The 21,695-nt window shown below is 35.0% G+C and overlaps 1 protein-coding gene across 4 annotated transcripts in view; it reads left to right on the top strand.

The window, feature by feature from the left end:
• The window catches only part of MED23 (mediator complex subunit 23), a 49,169-nt gene that overhangs the window by 16,328 nt on the left and 11,146 nt on the right, over nucleotides 1–21,695 (top strand). For 2 of the 4 annotated variants that reach the window (XM_035296721.3, XM_017971396.4), the window contains 11 exons: nucleotides 2,348–2,443; nucleotides 3,011–3,028; nucleotides 8,112–8,312; nucleotides 10,331–10,474; nucleotides 11,455–11,600; nucleotides 12,491–12,736; nucleotides 13,713–13,855; nucleotides 14,840–15,014; nucleotides 15,662–15,825; nucleotides 17,895–18,019; nucleotides 21,443–21,648. In XM_035296721.3, coding sequence (XP_035152612.1) covers nucleotides 2,348–2,443; nucleotides 3,011–3,028; nucleotides 8,112–8,312; nucleotides 10,331–10,474; nucleotides 11,455–11,600; nucleotides 12,491–12,736; nucleotides 13,713–13,855; nucleotides 14,840–15,014; nucleotides 15,662–15,825; nucleotides 17,895–18,019; nucleotides 21,443–21,648 — 1,664 coding nt within the window. The remainder of the gene's footprint in view (nucleotides 1–2,347; nucleotides 2,444–3,010; nucleotides 3,029–8,111; nucleotides 8,313–10,330; nucleotides 10,475–11,454; nucleotides 11,601–12,490; nucleotides 12,737–13,712; nucleotides 13,856–14,839; nucleotides 15,015–15,661; nucleotides 15,826–17,894; nucleotides 18,020–21,442; nucleotides 21,649–21,695) is intronic. The other 2 variants (XM_078370103.1, XM_017971397.4) reach the window with 1 other exon arrangement.

The raw sequence follows: 21,695 nt of genomic DNA, 5'->3' as shown, positions 1-21,695 counted from the left end.
CCTTTGCTATCAAGTTATTTGTCCTTCCATTTTTGGAAATAGTGTTTTTGTTTACACTTGTAGGAGAGTATTTAGAAACTATCTCCATTCTTTTTAGATTACATTTCTGAGCAGAAAATTACTTCCTTACAGTGATACTTAAGGCTAATGTGACTATATCTAAAGTCACATTTCTACGCTTAACTCTAAGGGGAAGAGGGTATGTTTTTTCTAATCACTGAAATGTTGGTATACCCTTTAAGGGGCACTAGTCCTTCTAAACTGTTGCATTAGTGAGCAGTTTTGCTGACTGAACTGATAATTTTTTGGGGTCTAGTTGCTCTTTTTACAGTTATATCTATGTTGTCAACTCTTGGTATAAGAACATCTTAAAACAGTCACTTTGTTTATTCTGTTTTAAAATGTCTTTAAGAATTTTTAAAACTAGTACATTGAAGTGAATGCTTATGTACTCAGACCCCTTTCCCAGACATTTTACTATTAAAATGAAGAAAGAAACTGAACAAAGACCATTCTGGTAGATGGAGTGAATTGAGAAGGATTACAGGCTGGTAGGAGTGAGTTTAAAAGAAAAAAAAAAAAAAAAGAAATTTAATGCAGGAACTGTTTCTAAGATTTTTACATCATAGTTACAGTAGCAAAGTCTTTTAAAGATTATCTTAAAAATCAGTATATAAAGTGATTTTCTTGTTTCTATCTATCCATTCATTCACCTAAGGGGACATTTTGAAATATCCAGCTAACATTATGCAAACAGTACTTGAGGTTTATAAGAAGAAAAACTTTTCATTGACTTTATCAAAATGCTATGTCTCTAGCAACATAGATAGAAATGAAAACAATGTGTCCTAGAAAGCTGTTAGATGACTCAGAAACCATCGAGCATCGTGGAAGAGTTAGAATAAACTAGAATTAAATTCTTCTAAATTAATATATTTAATAAATATAAATTAATATTTTAAAATATATTTAAGTATGGACAAGCAAAATTAACAAATATAAATAGGCTTATGACTGTTTCATCTATTTCTCAAAAAGTTGATATGCTTTAAACTAAAAAGCTGCTTTTTGAATCTTACTAGGAAAATAGGAAATTGATTGGTCTATAGTCAAGACATTGAATAAACATTCAGCCTGTCATTTGGAAAACTCTGAAAAGATTTTGTTTTTAATGTCGCTTTCTAGTATTATTTTTTGTTTGATTGATTGTTTTTTAAGTCAGGCTCTCACTCTGTCGCCCAGGCTGGAGTATAGTGGCACGATCATGGCTCACTGCAGCCTCAACCTTTCAGGTTCAGGTGATCCTCCCCATCTCAGCCTCCTGAGTAGCTGGGAGTATAGGCACATGCCACCATGCCCAGCTAGTTTTTTGTATTTTTTGTAGAGATGGGGTTTTTCCCTATTGCCCAGGCTGGCCTCAAACTCCTAGGCTCAAGAGATCCTCCCACCTCAGCCTCCCAAAGTGCTAGGCTTACAGGCATGAGCCACTATGCCTGGCCTGGTATTATTTATTATACACTGAATTTGGCTATCAGAAATTATATACTTACATGCCTAGAAAAAGACTTCTAAAAAATTGACTTGTCAAGTTTTTTTTTCTTTCTTTCTTTTTTTTTTTAGACAGAGTCTCATTCTGTTGCTCAGGCTGGAGTGCAGTGGCACAATCTTGGCTCACTGCAACCTCCGCCTCCCGGGTTCAAGTGATTCTCCTGCCTCAGCCTCCTGAGTAACTGGGACAATAGGCACGCACCACCATGCCTGGCTGATTTTTCTATTTTTAGTAGAGACAGGGTTTCACCATATTGGTCAGGCTGGTCTTGAAATCCTGACCTTGTTATCCACCCATCTCAGCCTCCTAAAATGCTGGGATTACAGGTGTGAGCTATCATGCCTGGCCTCAACTTGTTAAGTTTTAACAGAAAGGAAGCAAAGGCATTCGTTATGATGCTTCTTTATGTCTAGGAAACATTATCACCTAAGACAAAATCTGTATAAATTGGCGTTAGTGAGACTCTAAAATTTAAAAAAATTAAACTTCTGTGTTTTCAGGGAAAGTATAGTGGAAAGTGCACTGACAAAGGGGGATTGGAAGATCTGGTTCTAGTGTTATCTTTGTTACTCCCTGTATGATCTTGGAGCAAGCCATTTCATCTCAGTTGTCAAATGAGGCAATGGGTGGGAACAGATTAACTATAAGCACTAAAATTCTATGATTTTTTCCCACTAGATACTGCCTACTCTGTGAAGGTAACAAGTGCCTGTAGAGGATTTTTAAATCTCATTTCTAATAATTTGGATTAATGTTGACATTGATCTTGAAGCAATGATTTTCTCATTTTCTTTAAAGGATCTGTTTGAACCACAGACTGCTTTGTTGAGATATGTATTGGAACAGCCTTATTCCAGGGATATGGTCTGCAATATGCTAGGTTTAAATAAGCAGGTACTGTACTATGCTGGAAACCTAGTAAATTCTGCATAGAATCTGCACTATTCTTTTCTCTTTTCTTTGCTATAGCTAACTGAGCAAAACAGTTAAGAACTATTTAGTGATTTAAAAATATATATATGGTTTATTAAATAATGTATTATTCCTATCATTTATATATTGCTTTAAGAATGTTTAAATTAAAAAAGAAAAATTTTTAAAGTTGGTTTATTTTGCATTGCTTTTTTTTTCTATAAGGCCAGTTTCAAGTATACCTTTTGCCAGAGAAACCTACACATGACTGAACCATAATTTTTTGACTTTTTTGTTTTTTGGGTATCTATTTTTATAACCCTTGGTATCTTCAGCGTGGCCTTCTTGCTGATTTTTTTTTTTTTCTGTGTTTTTGTTCTTTTTTTTGGTGTACATTTGCTTGTTCTTGGTGGTTTACCATGTGGGAGGGTTTGTGCTGACTCTGGGTTCCTTGAGGCTGGCCTCATAGTCACTGTTTTGTCTTTTCTTTTTTTCTTCCTTTATTTTTGTTCTGTCCTGTCTTGTCCTGCCCATCCTCCAATGCTCTAGACCTTGAACATTGCTCAGGTATGTTCACAACCTTACTGTTGTATTGTGACTAACGATACGCTGGCCGCTTTGTAGCCACTGATTCCATTTAGAGAATACGTGTATGGTCGGGGCTTGAAATTGGCAGGACCATGCTGAGACCAAGGCCACTAAAAAATGATTTCTTCTTGGGATATGAGAGTTATTTTTGGTGGATTGTTTTTGTTTTTGTTTTTGGTGTTTGTTTTTTTTAATATTCTTTTTTTTTTTTTTTTTCATTTTTTTTTCTTTTTGGTAACAAAGAGACAACACCTGGCACTCAATGAAGCCTGTCGCTTTTTGATGGTTTGTTTTTCCTTCCCACTCCATTTTACTTTTTCCTACTTTAGGGCTAAAGCTAGCCTGGTGGAATTTTCAGAGATGGAAAGATTTGTGGTGGCCTTTATCTTTCCAGACGACTAAAACAAATAAAGAAAAATAACAACAAAAATACTTAACGTTGCTTTGCCTTAAAACAAAAACAAATTAAAAACAACACAAAAAAAGAGGAAAAAGAAGCACTTTAATAGAGATATGCTGCTTTTAAAAGTTGGAGTGGTAAACTTTATACAGGAAAGGCTTTTTTGGAAACATGGGGATTGACTCAGAAATGTCAGACTCTTAGGTGACCCCACACCTGCTTGACAAACACCCTTCTTTGTCAGTCTTTGCCAGAAGTGCCCTCCTCCTAGAGTGAGCTCCTCTCAACTGAAGCTCACCTGTGGTGGGAGAAAAACACTGTGGCCAAACTTTATAAATCAAACTCTTAACAGTCCCAAGTCTGTTCCAGGACTTTTCACCTTTGATATTTTAAACAAAATAGTGGTTCCAACTATTTTTGTTAAAACTTTTTGAGCCCAACATATTAAAATAGACCAGCTTTTTGATTTTAAAAAGACGTTCTTGTCTAGGTTATATAAAATAGCGTTACTGTTTGCAATACTATAGTGAAGGTTGTGCCAGTGCTTCCATTTATAAAGCCCTATTTTTAAGGACATATAGCTTGGCCATAAAACTTGCTCAGTGTTGAAACTTTGCATGCCAGACCTCACCCTAGTAGCAGTATCTCTTTTATTCTTTTAAGTTTTTTCTTCTGAAAAATTTGCCAAGTTTCCTTGTTTGGACAAGCTTTTGTACATGTGAAACTGAAACTGCTTCACACTAAAGTCTCTGACAGTGACCTCATATAATCTGTCAAGTTAACATCTTAAATACCAAGTCATTAATTCTGATCAACTTTCATTGAATTAGAGGTAAGTATTCGATTAACTTTGAAAGAATGCTTCATGCTATGTTTTGAAACTAATTTTTACAGTGAACTTTAAGTCATACTTGACTCAGTTTTTTTGCAGTTTGGTGGATAAATGTACCCATATCCATCTGAGCTGCAAATACCTGCCCCCAGATATCCTTTGCTATCCTAAGCATTTTTCTTTTGGTTGGGGGGCAGCTCTTCTCAAACTAGTAATTGACAAAACAATTGAGAGTATTTCTGATCTGATCATTTCGATAACAAGTTTCAACCTAAAAAAAGTTTATGACTAAGACATAAATCCATAAAAAATAAAGTTTATAATGGAAATGCTGACAGAACATTATTAGTATTGGTCCCACTGTAGTGTAAACATTGTCAAAAATTCACAGTTCATCAGTAATCATTTTTATAGAAAACTCTTTAGTTAGGGAACGTGTAGATAGAAGATAATATGCTCAGTTGACCTGATATTTTTACCTGCTGGAAAGTAGACTAGAAAACGAGAACACACCGTATAAGAAGCATATAATTAAAGATCACCAAGTCATCTTATCACATCTTTTATCATTACAGAACTACATCCTACACTATACTTTCTTGTCCTTTCTCTAGCAATGCGATAATTTACTTACAGCTTTTGAAACCTTAAGAGCTGTTGATATTGCATTTTCCAGTAGGAATTGGGTTATATTTTATGCTAATATTGGTTACATTCAGAAAGTCATAAATAGCCCAGTTCCATAACTGGCAAGGTGGAGTGTTAGACTTAAACTTACAGTGGAAAAATCTTGTTTTTTATGTGCTTACCCAGGAGTTTGTATTCTTTCTGCCAAATACAAGCATTACAAGACAAATACACTCATCAGGCTCTTAGGTGATGGTGTATGAATCCTGGCTACTATGAGACAGTGAAGTATTTATCATTCTTTTGATCTTATGTTAATCACTAAGTTTCTCTTTGAGATTATTATGATTATTGGTAATTTTCTTGGTTAAAGCAAAGAATATGATCCATGGCATTGAAAGGAATTTTTCTTCCCAACTTCTCCTAAATATATATTATTTTAAAATTGATTTACATCACTGCAATAATAATTTAAAATTAAGCTCACCTAAGTACAGTATGTTAAAATTTCACTGCAAAAGCATTATGAGAACTGTACATGAATAGTGTCAAGTGCCACTCAATATAGGATATGAGATGCTTAGATTGAAAAGCGCTATCATTGACCATTTGAAATAGTGGTGGAAGGAATTGGGCATAGGTCGGGTGTTAATATTAATGTTTCTATTAATGTATTTTGCCTGATTTTTAGCTTTTATCAAAGCCAAAAATTTTAAATGAAGTTTTAGTGTAATTTGGACTATGTAGAAATAAAATTGTTAAAATATTGGGTTTAAATAGTCTTAAAACAGGTATTAACCAAATATGCATATAGTTATGATATACACTAACAAATTTAACTTTATATGTCAGTATTTTGAAGACTTAATTTTACCAAAGCTTTCACAAAACAAGATGTGAACAGTCATAGGGATAGCATCCATTGGTTTATGAAATTATCTTAGCCTAATGATTGACAGTTAACTTTTATTCATAGATTCTGAAACTGCTTTCCAAATGTTTGTTCCACTTTGTGAAACCATCTGCTATGTAGTAGAGAGTCTTAATTTTAATGTACCTATCTTTAAATAATTGAAAACTAAAGCAAACTTTGTTGTTCCGAAGGAGTTAGCAGCAGAGATCATTTCGTATCTCAGATTTTTCCTTCTTTTTTGATATTACCAAAATTTACAAATAAAGCAACATATTTAAGCTGTCTTTAAACTTGAATTGAGAAATATCCTTGGCTTTAACCAAAAACACTTGGGAAATTTGTAGTTAATCCTGATAGCTATTCTGCTACCATCAGGTACCAGATCATTAGGTACTGTAGAGATTCCTGACTGACTTAATTCTTGACAGAAAAGTTCAGGGTAATCTTGAGTCATGCCATAAACTGAAAGACCATCAGCTTTAACTGTCAATTTCCTAGTGGTTCTTGCTTTGTCAAAATCTTAATATTTTTGCTTTCCTTTAAAAATCATTAACTGTATGACAATAACTATATGCCTAATAATATTTGGGTGAAAATCCAGTTTAAAAAAGATAAAACAAATAGCTAATATTAAAAAGGGAAACTCTAAAGTGACTCAGGTGCTAAAAACCAATTTTATTTAGTTTGCTCTTTTTTCTTAAAGCAGACTGATGGAAGACCATTATGGATGGAGAAATAGATGACAAATTTGTCAGTTTCCAAACTAGAGGCAAATTCCCATCACTAGTGAAAAATTCCTACTGGAAATCCTGGCTTTACTTCTTTTCACAATTTTTTTCTGACTCTATATACTTTGAATGATCTCACTCTAAATTTGTGTTGTCTGACACATTTCTTAGGTTGTTGGTGGTTGGCAGAACTAGTGAATTTCAAGCCCTGTACACAGTAGTTTTGCATGCTGATTTAAGAAATAGTCTGTAGTGTTGTCTGTTGCACTTTGCTCTGCTTCATAATGATAATTAAATTTGGAGGAAAAGTACTGTATTCTCAACTGGTGGTGTTAATATTGCTATTTGTAAATCTGTAATGTGGTTGAACTGTGGTCATGGCATTGTGTTTTTGAAAAAAATATGAAACAACCATTGATGCTTATCATTTGGATACTTGTTTGTTTTATTTGCATGCTTTAAGAAAAACTGCAGCTATATTGGAGCTTTACAAGTTTGGAGCTGGCAAAGAGCATGCAAAAGAGGGGATGCTATTCATTATGTCTTGTTTATTTCCAAATTTGTCCCCATTTTGCATTTTTTTCCCTAAATTTGAAAAAATCATATCCCTTTTTCATGGCAAAAGACTGATAATCATATATAAAGTTTAGAGGAAAGATCGATATTAGTAATTACATTCACCAGAAGGGCTTCCAACTGCCTGCTACTAAGTCATATAACGAATTTAAAAAGGAAATATGAAAATGGCTTAAATATGGCTTAACTTATTTCTTTTGGTAAAAGTATATTTTTTAAATCACTTTTAAAAGCACAGATCTTTTTGCCTCTAGAAAGGGAAGTTGCATTCTCATTTTTAGTGTTTAAACTCAATTCTTTTTCTTGTTTTAGATTTTAAAGTGGTCTAATTTAAAATTAAAGCTGCATTATGTTTGGCTTCCAAGAAGGAAGAGCAGAGATCAATTTTATTCCCCCATGAAAGAAGTTTCCGCTTCAGTATCAGGACCAATACCACACACTCAAAAACAGACGTTGAATAATCTGGTAGCTACTTAGACATACCCCTGAATATAAAGTTTGTGTAAACTTGTAGAGGTTACTTTAAAATAAAGAGATTCGTATAACCTCTTTATTTGTTCTATCATAATATTTGATCCCTGTAAATCCAGGGTTTTCATCTTTTGATTTAGATTGTAAAATTAATACTACTATCCCTGTTTCATATGCCCTTTAAAATGTTATCTTTTTTCAAAGGATAAATAACAAAATTTTCTACTATGCATTGCCCTTTGTCTAATTGAAACAAGTGATGTCCATAGCGGAAGTCCAAAGCTAATGGAAAGTCTGTTTTGTGGGAAACCTGAAAAAATAATATTTTTATAACTTATTCTCTATGATAATATAACATAATGCAGGTTTAATAGACTAAATCTAACCTTAACTTCTTAAGTTCAACTTCATTCCATGCTTCTCAGCCTCTTGTTACAATTAATGCCCATTAACTAGTAACTTTTGAAACTAACCGAGAGGCTTTTGGAATACTGTATTTAATCTCTGCCCTACAGCACAAGCAGCGCTGCCCTGTGCTGGAGGACCAGTTGGTGGATCTGGTTGTTTATGCCATGGAGCGATCTGAGACCGAGGAGAAGTTTGACGATGGGGGAACAAGCCAACTCCTGTGGCAGCATCTCTCGAGTCAGCTCATTTTCTTTGTGCTTTTCCAGTTTGCGAGTTTTCCACATATGGTGCTTTCTCTTCATCAGAAGGTATGTACTAAATCTTTTGGTCAGAGTGACTTCACCTTTTGATTAGTGTATTTTAGACTGCTATGGACATTCCCCAGTGATTTAAGAACTGGCAGAAGTTTTGAGCCCCAATTTCTGTCCTGTTCACTGCTTTTACGGTTTCTTAACTTTTTACTTTCTTGTCCTTGTAAAGCCAGGATTCAGTCATTCATTCTGTGTATTCCCAGTGCAGGCACCAGGGGATACAAGATGAAAAGGCACTGTAATATCCTCAAGGAGCACCTCACTAGAGGAGGAAATATATATCTGCGCGCGCCTGCGCGCGCGCGCGCACACACACACACACACACACACACACACACAGACAACATGATTATTTCTTAATAGTTGTCACAATGAAAGCACATTTCCCTGCGATATGAATAAAAGGAAATAGTCCCTAAGCTTGCGGTGAGCCAAGATCACACTACTGCACTCCAGCCTTGGCGACAGAGTGAGACTCCATGTCAGAAAAAAAAAAAAAAGGAATGGTCTGTATTAGAGATATCAGGGATGGCCGTATCAAAGAGGTCTTTAAGCAAACACTTGAAGGATGAATAGAAACTTGCTAAGAGAAAAAGACAGAAAAGTGTTTCCCTAGCAATAAGACTAGCATTTAGAAAGGGATAGAGATATGTGAGAACTGGAAATAAAAATATAAAAGGGAAATCATTGGTGAGATAAGTTAGGCGGGAAAGCAAGGGCAGATATGGAGAACTTTAAATGGCCATGTGCCTGTTCTAAGGAGTTTAGATTTTCTCTTGGAGGCAATGCAGAGGGGAATGGCATTGTTGTATGCAAGTTGAAAAATGCTAATGGCCACATGGAGAAAGAGAGTGATGTAGAGATTAACGGGAACAAAGCCAGAGGCTCACTGTAACCTTAGGGACTATTCCCTTTTATTTGTATTGCAGGGAAATGTGCTTTCGTTATGACAACTATTAAGATATAATTATGGGTTTTTTGTGTGTGTGTCTGTAAAGCCAGAGGCAAGGAAATTAGTAGGGAGATAACTGCAGTGGGCTAGGCTAAAGATGCTGAAGGCCTAAACCAGGACAGAAAGGAGGAACTGGAGATGGGATATCCGGAGGTAGAATAGGACTAGGTGACTGACAGCAAATAATGGGAGTCTAGGCTTGCTCAGTGGTTCCTACTCTGGGAATTAATAGAAGGGAGGACGATGAATCCAAAAAAGGGAGACAAGTAAAAGACTTAAGTCTGTGGGAAAAGTCACCTTTTGTCAACAATTTTAGACATACTGAATGGGAATAAAATAAATGTTGATTTATATAACATCTCCATGGCATGGATTATCATGGAGAAAATTTTTCACAAAAATTGTTAAAAATCCTTTTAACCACCATCTCCTACCCCCCACCACCATTAGTTCCTGTTATAATGTACAGAAAACCAGCTGGGCCAGGTGGCTCACTCCTGTAATCCCAGGACTTTGGGAGGCTGCGGCTGGTGGATCGCTTAAGTTTAGGAGTTCAAGATCAGCCTGGGCAGCATGGCAAGACCCCATCTCTATCCTTATTCTAAAGATATAAATAAATAAACAAAATGTATAGAAAACCAGGAAGCATGTTTTGTGGTAACCAGTCCTTGATAATTTCAAATTAAAAAAAATATATCCTTTTGGTATGATAGTGTATTCCCTACATTTTGATGAGATTTTTAAAATAAGAATTATCCCATTTAAACTCGATTCTCTTGCATACCTGATCAACTTGATTATGTTCTACAACATTGCATTTTTGGTATGCTTAGTTGTTTCGGGGAGCAGGAAATATTTATATATAATATTAAAATAATTTAGCAGGCTTTGCATGGTGTGTCTTGAATTGAGAATAAGTAATTACTAAATGTCAAAGTGAGATGTTGACTTTCTGAGAACAAGAACCAGGGTTTCTCCTTAAAAAACAAACAACAACAAAATCTTCCTCTGTTTATGTCTTTAAGTAACAATGTCTACATGTGTATTTAAAAATCTTTTATAGTTAGCAGGGCGAGGACTGATTAAAGGCCGAGATCATCTTATGTGGGTTCTCCTGCAATTCATTTCTGGAAGTATTCAGAAAAACGCACTAGCTGATTTTCTCCCTGTCATGAAGCTCTTCGACTTGCTATACCCAGAAAAAGAAGTAAGCTTTACTGAATAACTATTCATGACAACACGATGAGTAAATTATGTATAATTATGTTTAAGGATTTCAGTGTGGTTTTGTGAGTATTTCCAAAGTTTATGCTAAATCACAATTGAGTAGGAAGTATAGCAAGCTCTTTCTCTACATTCTAAGTAGGTCTACATTTTTAGAAATCACTAAAGCTGTTTTAGTCTATATACACCATTCAATGGCCAGACAACAGTGTCTATTAATAGCTATTTTTTGTTTTGACAGTTGAGCCTCATTGTGTCTCCTGGGTGTTTTATCATATAAGGTATTTGAGTAAAATGTGAGGTACTTTGATGATTGCCATTTTCTAGAAGTACTTTATTATGAAAATTTTTAAACATACACAAAAAGTAGAGTGGGTAGAACAGTAAACCTACCGTGTTATAACCATCATGAAGAAATACTCATTTTATCTTCCCTCTTTATCTTTTTTGTCAGTGTTGGACAATTTTAAAGCAAATCCCAGACATCGGTGTCATTTTACCCATCAATAATCAGCACATTTAGTAATAATCATTTAGATTGCATATTTCTTAGATTTTTATATGTTCTTAAAAATTATTCCGAGACTTTTAGAAAGTCTTGTGTTTTTAGTTACATTATCATATTTAGTAAGATTTCATGATGATATGTTTAAATTTTTAAAAAGTAAAAATTAAAAAATGATTTTTGTTTGAGAATGCTCTGTGATTGTAGGAAAAGCTTGACAAAGCACCTGTGAATTTGTGTTACTTTCTTAGCAAATAAAAACATACCAAATAAAGCATCTTGTAATAGTTTCAAAATTTTATGGCTGTTAGACCTTCTGATTTGTATTATTGAATTATTGGGGCTAAAGTAAGATATGATATGTTAAAAAGAGATATATCAGAAATTGATTACTAAAATACATATAATCATTTAATTCTTCTCTTTCTTGTATTATTTTTCAAATCGTTATTTTTCAGTATATCCCAGTTCCTGATATTAATAAACCCCAGTCAACCCATGCCTTTGCAATGACTTGCATTTGGATTCATCTCAATAGGAAAGCTCAAAATGACAACTCCAAGCTACAGATTCCAATACCTCATTCCTTAAGACTTCACCATGAGTACGTTATTAGTTGCTTGATATTTAATTTTCTCATTTAATTAATAGTGGATTGCAGACTAATATTGGTGTCAGTGTCTGTGTGAAATTTGGAAATCTCCCCATACCCACTAGAGGTAAGGGCGAATACTTGATGTATATGTCATAGCAAGAGAATCTGGCCAGTACCTGTATCAGGAAACAGCTACAAGATTAGTCTTGCTTGTATGGTTTTTTTTTTTTTTTAAATTTTCATGGCTGATCTTCAGTTGTGTATTTAAAGTTATTGATATAATGAAAGCATATCAATTTTTATAAATGTAAAAATGTTTCAGAATTTCTCAAGTGCTTGGAACTTGAGCATGAGCTGACTGAGATATCACTCATCACTGGGCTGCCAGGATTGATTGAGCTGATCTGGCTGGCATGACCCTTAATATCTCTTCCAAAGTTAATATCTCTTCATAGAAGATGGCAGGGTAGTCAGACTTGATAATTTCATTTGGTTTTCATTTTATGAGATACCCCTTAACCACCTTTTCATAGTGATATCTGTAATGAAGACATATTGTTGTGTTTATAGAGAGAGATAATAAATAGAATCCTGGTTCATGAACTTGTGAGTTATTTCTTCATTCTCTGAAACTTAGCCTAATACGGTGGCTGTATATGTTTGTAGTATATACTTAACAGATAATTATTAATTGTTTATTCAAAATTATTTTTCTTCTGAAATGCTACCCAAATGTCTGTGTATGTTCCCACTCTACCTTTCACACAGAAACTATAATACCTATAGGAACAAAGATAGCATTAATAAATAATTGCATAAAATTGAACTTTTAAAAAGTACAAATTAACATTATGGAAATAATTTTCATTTTTTCTTTTTAATGGAACGTGAATTTTTAGGTTCCTGCAGCAGAGTCTGAGAAATAAAAGTTTACAGATGAATGACTATAAGATTGCCCTATTATGCAATGCATACTCTACAAATTCAGAATGTTTTACATTACCCATGGGAGCTCTGGTGGAAACTATTTATGGAAATGGAATTATGAGGATACCTCTCCCTGGAACAAACTGTATGGCTTCAGGATCTATTACCCCCTTACCTATGAACCTCCTGGATTCACTGACAGTTCATGCCAAAATGAGGTATGTTCTTTTTATTAATTTGGTTCCTCGTCAGGTAATTGCTAAGAGTATAGCATAAACCTTTATTTCATGATTGTGTATATTATTTTATGTTCAGGTACATTTAAGAAAATAATAGCTTTATTTTATTACAAAAGTGAATATTTCGTATTATAGGAACTCTAGGATTAACAAACCCAAAGAAAGCAATTGTTATAATCTCTCCATGAGAGATAAGCATTATAAAAATTTTTTGCACATATTCTTTTCTTTTTCTGTGGATGGTTAAATACGAGGACCAGTGTCACTAGAGCTTCCAACATTTTTGAGAAAGGCTAGAAATCCAGATTATTTTACTACTAGTCTTTCAGCTTTTTAGTATTGGCTCAACTTTTAAAACAAACACTGTATAGGCCAAAGAGAATTTATCTTTGAACCTCCAAGTGGAGCATCAGTTCTAGTAGAGCTATACTCATTTTCAAATGGTAACTATTGTGATAGAATTACACGTGCTTCACTTGCATATATAACAGATTTGAGCAAAGCCCCATTAGTACCTAACATTTGGGTCTTTGCAGTGATTTATTAAAGTAAAATCTGTGACAAAGTTATTTCATTTCCCAAATGTATTTTGATGCATCATTTGAGTGACCAAAATCCTTTAAGCATGCTCTTAGGAGTTTTGTTTGTTTGTTTGTTTTTGTTTTTGTTTTTGTTTTGCTCTTAGGAGTTGAACCCAAAGTTTGTTTATCCATGATCAGGGGGATACATATGCACATTGAAAGCACTGTAGAAACCAGAGTGAGTCTCAGGTTTCTAAGACTAAGGATGTGGTACATCCTTACCAAGGGTCCTGCACAACTTAAACACATTAAATGAATCAACTTCATTTGAATCATTTAAGTTCAAACGTATACTAAGTTCCTTCTAAGTAGAGTAGCCCCTGTGTTTATGTCAAAAATATGGATTTTTATTTTCTCCCCTTTTTTCTTCTCAGCCTTATTCACAGCATTGCAACCAGGGTGATAAAACTTGCTCATGCAAAATCCAGTGTGGCCTTGGCTCCAGCCCTAGTGGAAACTTACAGTCGTTTATTGGTCTATATGGAAATAGAGTCTTTGGGCATCAAAGGATTTATCAGTAAGACAGGACTTTGTGGTGTTTATAACTATTAACACATTCATTAACTCAAAAGGTACTTTTCTAGGTCCTGGGGGCACAGCAGAGAACAAGTCACCACCATGATGGAGCTTATGGAGGGGGACATTAAAGTAAATAAATGAAATATGCAATATGTCAAATGTTATATATCATAGAGAAAAGTAAAGCAAAAAAAGAGGAATAGGAAGTGTGAGGGTCAGGGGGTTTGTGGCATTTTTAAGTAAAGTGGTAAGAAAAGGTTAACGTGCTACTTGCCTGGGATGCAGTGAGCAGAGTAGACATGGTCCCTGTCCATATTCAAATGGATTCTGCCCGAAGCAGTAATGCTGTCCTCCAGTGCATACTGAGGCTGACTGGCAATAAAGAAGGAATTTTCCTGCATTGCAGAAGATACATTATAATGTCTTTTAGTTATTATATAGTTCAAAATAATACATACTTTCTAATATAGACATTTTTTCTGATTCATGGTAATTACAGCTTTTCACCAATGCAGCATAGTTTTGATTTTAACTACAGTAAGTCTTCTTAAATAACTGAATGTTGATGAAAACTTTGTTGGGGGTAGGAGGAAACAAGGGCAGGTGTAATACAATTTTTGTATTAAAAAGTGAACCTCATACTTCAAAAGGTATGGAACATTAACTGTCTCAAAATAATTTAAAAGATAACAGAATTGAGAGTTTTTTTTCATATCTTGTCTCATTTTATTTTTCCAGATATATCAGTTGCCAAATTCCAGGAAAAAAAAAAAAGCAAACTCGATATTATAATTAGGATCTGAATTTTTCCTTACTGTTAAAGTAGAAAATAAGAAAATATGGAGACTATATATGTGTGTTTGTGCCTGTATATTTTCAAAATCAAATCTTGACTTATATTTTGCTCAATGTGACTTTCTTCACATATCTTTTAATGCATAGCTTTTAATAATTGGTACCTTAAATTGTCTTTTTCCTCCAGGTCAGCTTTTGCCAACTGTTTTCAAATCACATGCATGGGGGATCTTACACACACTCCTTGAGATGTTCAGTTACCGGATGCATCATATTCAGCCTCATTACAGAGTTCAGCTCCTGAGTCATCTGCATACTTTGGCTGCAGTTGCACAAACAAACCAGAACCAGCTCCATCTTTGGTGAGCTCATTGAAGACCTTGTTTACTTAAGATTTATTAGAAATTTTGTTGTTTCTTAATCCTTTATCTTGCAATTTTTTTTATTCATCTATCATCAAACTTTCTGCTTCTAAAGTATTTTATTTCCAGTACAGGAGCAGAGTGTAGCTCTATAAATAGAAACTGATTAAGATAGTTGAGTCCTTGCTTCAGATCTTTGGACTGAGAATTAGTACTTCCAGGGTATTTATTATTATGTTGTAACTTAGCCCTTTAGAATTCTGGATTTAGGTATACTTCAGATTATGGTTAAAGTATCATGTCATGTTGATGTTGCTTTAAATTAAAATATTTAGATAGAAAAATATAATTTTTGAAATGTAATATGTCCAGATGAAATTTTTTAGTTCTATGTGTGACAAGCCATCTTTTTCAAATTTGTAAAAATGTCACAATTTCCACTATAAAATTGGATACTTTAGGTTTTTAAAACAAATTATTAAGCAACACTTATTCTCACACAGGAGTTATTTTTTTTTTTTTAATTAGAGAAGGGATTGTCATAGTTTGCATGTTTTTCCATTGTAATTTACCTTAGAATTAAATTCCATAGTTCTGAAATTTTATTACAACTTTTTCACATTTCTTTTTATTCTCCCACTTTTCAGTGTCGAGAGCACTGCCCTCAGGCTTATAACAGCTTTAGGTAGCTCAGAAGTACAACCACAGTTTACTCGCTTCCTTAGTGATCCCAAAACAGTGCTCTCAGCAGAATCTGAAGAACTGAACCGAGCTTTGATATTGACCTTGGCTAGAGCAACTCATGTAACAGGTACAGTTAGTCTGTAACTACAAACAAACAAAAACAGATGAATTAAAGTGTTCTGTAATTCTACTAATTACTATGGGTATAACATACTAAAAAGATACTTTTCATTTTTTCAAAAAAAAGCCAGTTATTTTGATATCTTTAATATTTCGTTTATGGAAGCTCTTTTGCATACCATCATTCTATTAATAACTGGACTGAGCATCAGTTTTCAGCTATCTTCCATAATTTTAAAGTAGTAATTCTTTAAGCTTTTTGGTTTCAGGACTGTTTTACACTCTTAAAAACAAAATTGAAATTCCCAAAGAGTTTCTTGTGTATATGGATTATATCTATGGATATTATTCTATTAGATATTAAAATAAAGAAGTTAAAAAATACTTAATTTGTTTTAAGATAGTAATAATAAACATTACATGTTAACATACGATGTTATGAAAAAAAGTATATTTTCTAAAGTAAAATTTTAGAGAGAAGGTCTGCCATCATTTTACATTTTTACTTCTCTAATATCTGATGTAAAGAAAGACAGCTGAATTCTTACCTGCTTAGACATTTAATCCATTGAAGTTTTTGTCGAAGTAAGTGAGAATGTGGCCTCACACAGATAAGGTTGGAAAAAGAGAAATATTTTAATAGCTTTTTCAGATAATAATTGTGAATGTTTTTGACATCACAGTAAAATTGGGAAAATGATAGTTGTTTAAAGGTTTCCTGCAATGTGGAAACCAAAACCTTATCAGTGAACTTCATGTACTTTGTTATGTTATAATCTGTACATCTGTCTTATACATTTAGTAAATTTTAAAATCCATGCATGTTTTGTAACATCACGAATTATTTATTTTGAAAATATTGGTTCGTTTTGAAAATACTGCTTCACTGAGTTACATAGATCTAGCAAATGTTGACTTTTTTTATATAGTATCAGAAAATTATGCTTGTTGATATCACTGCAAAGTTTATTAGAAAAGTCTAAGTTTTACAATGCTATCATGTCATGGTAGTAGATACAGGTTTTCCAAAATTTACATTTTTACTTAAAAGGTCAAATTTTATCATTGGTAAAAGATACTATCATTTGTTTTCCTTGAAGTGACAAGTTCATTTTGTTATTTTCAATAAAATGCCTAAATACCTAAGTCTAACTATAGTTTTCTGTCAGATGTTCTTTCAAATAAAATTGGAATTCAAAAAAAAGGCAGCTCATTTAACTCAGTGCTCAATCAGTCACACAAGTGTTTTTCCTCCAGACAGTCATCAGACTTTGGAACATGAGGCACATGCTTCCCATGCTTCCCATGTTGTTATGTATGATATTAAAACTAGGTGTTGAGGTTGACATTGGCCCTTTCGAAACACTGAGTGCATGTGGTGGAGAAAAGCCTTTTCATGTAGTTTGGCACCACTGGTTGATTTGTACTGAGGACCAGCAGTTTTACCACCATTGCTTTTGCACCATCAGTGCTCGTATCAGGTAAAGAAGCCGATGATATCTTTTTATTATTATTTGACCTCTGAATCTTTGAAGGGCTATTGGGGAGTCCTCCAGAGGTCTGCAGACCACACTTTGGGAACTGCTGTTTTAAATAGTTACTGATTTGGCAACCTTAAATACATTTATGTAAATTATATTCTTTTACATAAATAAGCCTCTTCAGTTCTGAGATTTATACTTGCATTATGTAATATTTCACTCACCAAAAAAGTCATCTTCTTTCTTTATTTTATTCCCTTGGCCCAATAAAGTACTACCAAATCAGTGACAGAGGAAATGAACAGTAGTGGTGGACCTGTACCACTGTAATCACTGGCACTCTGTAACCTCAGAAAAAGAGATTCCAAATGGATTTTGTCATCTTTTCATAAATTGTCTCATATTTTCTAATACAATCATCTAGATCACTCATAAACTAAGCAAAGTTAGGTTCCAAGCTCAATATAACTAGTTAAGCAATGAATGCACTGCAGTGAAATTCTCTATTTACATAATTATTATTTTCACTATAATCTTTTATGAATTGTGGATGTAATCATTTATATCTGGATTACATCTATTTGTTTGTGTTTAGATTTTTTTACAGGCTCTGATTCAATTCAGGGAACTTGGTGTAAAGACATACTTCAGACCATCATGAGTTTCACTCCTCATAACTGGGCTTCACACACCCTGAGCTGTTTTCCAGGCCCACTGCAGGTAATTTGGTCATGAATTACTTGTGAATACACATGAAATCCTTCTTCCCGTTCACATCGGTGTTCTAGAGTGAGTCTTGGTGACATCTAAATAAAATTAGCTTTTATTTCTTTTAAAAGGTATTTAGCCCTGGGCATGGTGGCACATGCTTCTAGTCCTAACTGCTCGGGAGGCTGAGGCATGGGGGATGACTTGAGCCCAGGAGTTCAACGTTACATGAACTATGGTCATACCACTGCACCACAGCCTGGGTGACAGAGCCAGACCCTGTCTCTAGAAAAAAAAAAAGTCATTGTTTGCAAAATCTCTCAAGTTGTTCATCCTACTCTGGGACTGGACATGTTTCTAAATAACTATTTTGGTTTCCGCTTAGTTAACAGTTTTAAGGGGAGGAAGAGTAGGAGGAGGGAAAAAAATGAAAAAGAGAAAAAAATAGTGGTTTTAGAATCTCATGAAAACATAGTACCTGAAAATTTTTTTCTCTCTCATAGAACTGAAATGGGGAGAAGTATAATGTAATGGAGCTTCGCAGAGTGCATATATATGACACTTAACTGAATTTTTTTTTTAGTCACAGAAAAACTGTAAACCTGGCTTTTCTAATAGGGCAAAAGGCAAACCTCATCTGTCTTCAGGAAAAATGTTGGACATGATGAACATCCACTTTTCATAACTCCTGGTAGGGCTAGAGCATTTGGTCCTCAAACTTATCAAATCACCTGGAGGGCTTGCTAAGATACAGATGGCTGGGCCCCCATCCACAGAGCTTCTGATTCAGTAAATCTGGGATAAGATCTGAGAAGTTTGCATTTCTTATAAGACCCAGATGATGCTGAGACTGCTGGTGTTGGGACCACACTCTGAGGCTAGTGTAATGGATTTTCCTTGGAGACGCTAGCATATGTAGCCAAAGGGTAGAGACTTTCATGCTTTTTTTCTTTTTAAGATTGGCAGAAGTATCAACAGATACTTGAAAAAGCTTTGAATTCAGGCTTGCTTAGAATTTTCGTTTAGGAAATCTAGGAAAAGGAATCTTGGAGATAATCTAGTCAAGCTTATGTATTTTCTAGATATAGAAATTCAGGCCTTAATTGCTGAATTAAGGTCACCTAGAGTTTATTAATGTCAAAATCAAGTCTAGAACTGGTTTATTAACTCCATATCCAGTGCTCTTTCTTTTTCTTTCTTTCTTTTTTTTTAAGTTCTGGAGTATATGCACAGATCTTGCAGGATAGTTACATAGGTATACACATCCATGGTGGTTTGCTGCCTCCATCTCCCCATCACCTACATTAGGTGTTTCTCCCAGTGTTATCCCTCCCCAGTCTCCCCACCCCCCAACAGACCCCAGTTTGTGATGTTCCCCTCCCTGTGTCCATGTGTTCTCATTGTTCAACACCCACCTACGAGTGAAAACATGCAGTGTTTGGTTTTCTGTTTTTGTGTCAGTTTGCTGAGATTGATGGTTTCCAGATTCATCCATGTCTGTGCAAAGGACATGAACTCATCCTTTTTTATGGCTGCATAGTATTCCATGGTATATATGTGCCACATTTTCTTTATCCACTCTATCATTGATGGGCATTTTGGTTGGTTCCAGGTCTTTGCTATTGTAAACAGTGCCACAATGAGCATACATGTGCATGTGTCTTTATGAAAGAATGATTTATAATCCTTTGGGTATATACCCAGTAATGGGATTGCTTGGTCAGATAGAATTTCTATTTCTAGATTCTTGAGGAATTGCCACACTCTCTTCCACAATGGTTGAACTAATATACACTCCCACCAACAGTATAAAAGCATTCCTGTTTCTCCACATCCTCTCCAACATCTGTTGTCTCCAGATTTTTTAATGATCATCATTCCAACTGGCGTGAGATGGTATCTCATTGTGGTTTTTATTTTCATTTCTCTAATGACCAGTGATGATGAGCATTTTTTCATATGTTTGTTGGCTGCATAAATGTCTTCTTTTGAAAAGTGTCTGTTCATATCTTTCAGCCACTTTTTGATGGGGTTGTTTGTTTTTTTCTTGTAAATTTGTTTTAGTTCTTTGTAGATTCTAGATATTAGCCCTTTGACAGATGGGTAGATTGCAAAAGTTTTTTCCCATACTGTTGGTTGCCTGTTCACTTAAGTTTAATTAGATCCCATTTGTCTATTTTGGCTTTTGTTGCCATTGCTGTTAGTGTTTTAGTCATGAAGCCCTTGCCTGTGCTGATGTCCTGAATGGTATTGCCTAGGTTTTCTTTTTTTTTTTTTTTTTTTTTGAGACGGAGTTTCGCTCTTGTTACCCAGGCTGGAGTGCAATGGCGCAGTCTCGGCTCACCGCAACCTCCGCCTCCTGGGTTCAGGCAATTCTCCTGCCTCAGCCTCCTGAGTAGCTGGGATTACAGGCACGCACCACCGTGCCCAGCTAATTTTTTGTAATTTTTAGTAGAGACGGGGTTTCACCATGTTGACCAGGATGGTCTCGATCTGTTGACCTCGTGATCCACCCACCTCGGCCTCCCAAAGTGCTGGGATTACAGGCTTGAGCCACCGCACCCGGCCTCCTAGGTTTTCTTCTAAGGTTTTTATGGTGTTAGGTCTCATGTTTAAGTCTTTAATCCATCTGGAGTTAATTTTAGTGTAAGGTGTCAGAAATGCATCCAGTTTCTGCTTTCTGCACATGGCTAGCCAGTTTTCCCAACACCATTTATTAAACAGGGGATCCTTTCCCTGTTGCTTGTTTTTGTCAGGTTTGTTAAAGATCAGATGGTTATAGATGTGTGGTGTTACTTCTGAGGCCTCTGCTTTGTTCCATTGGTCTATATCTCTGTTTTGGTACCAGTACCATGCTGTTTTGATTACTGTAGCCTTGTAGTGTAGTTTGAAGTCAGGTAGCATGATGCCTCCAGCTTCGTTCTTTTTGCTTAGGATTGTCTTGGCTATGCAGGCTCCTTTTTGGTTCCATATGAAGTTTAAGGTGGTTTTTTTCAGTTCTGTGAAGAAGGTCAATGGTAGCTTGCTGGGGATAGCATTGAATTTATAAATTACTTTGGGCAGTATGGCCATTTTCACTATACTGATTCCTCCTAACTATGAGCATGGAATGTTTTTCCATTTGTTTGTATCCTCTCTTATTTCCTGGAGCAGTGGTTCGTAGTTTTCCTTGAAGAGGTTCTTCACTTCGTTAGTTGTATTCCCAGGTATTTATTCTTTTTGTGGCTATTGTAAATGGGTGTTCGCTCATGATTTGGCTCTCCATTTATCTGTTATTGATGTTAGGAATGCCTGCGATTTTTGCATCCTGAGACTTTGCTGAAGTTGCTTATCATATTAGAGAGATTTTGGACTGAGACAATGGGATCAAGTAGGCTTCATCCCACTGCTTTTTCTACTATAACCAATAAAATAAACTTCTGATCCTCTTTTTAGGCATTCTTCAAACAAAATAATGTGCCTCAGGAAAGCCGTTTTAACCTGAAAAAAAATGTGGAGGAGGAGTATAGGAAGTGGAAGTCAATGAGCAACGAAAACGACATTATTACCCACTTCTCTATGCAGGGCTCCCCTCCTCTCTTTCTTTGTCTTCTCTGGAAAATGCTCTTGGAAACAGATCATATTAATCAGATTGGCTATAGGTAAGCCAAAAACCTAATTTGCATTCCATGTGGCAAACTGTTGTATC

The sequence above is a fragment of the Callithrix jacchus genome, chromosome 4 (genome assembly GCF_049354715.1).
Source record: "Callithrix jacchus isolate 240 chromosome 4, calJac240_pri, whole genome shotgun sequence".
Classification (NCBI taxonomy): domain Eukaryota; kingdom Metazoa; phylum Chordata; class Mammalia; order Primates; family Cebidae; genus Callithrix; species Callithrix jacchus.
Note: the sequence above shows the minus strand (reverse complement) of the source record. Positions and strands in the feature narration are given on the sequence as shown.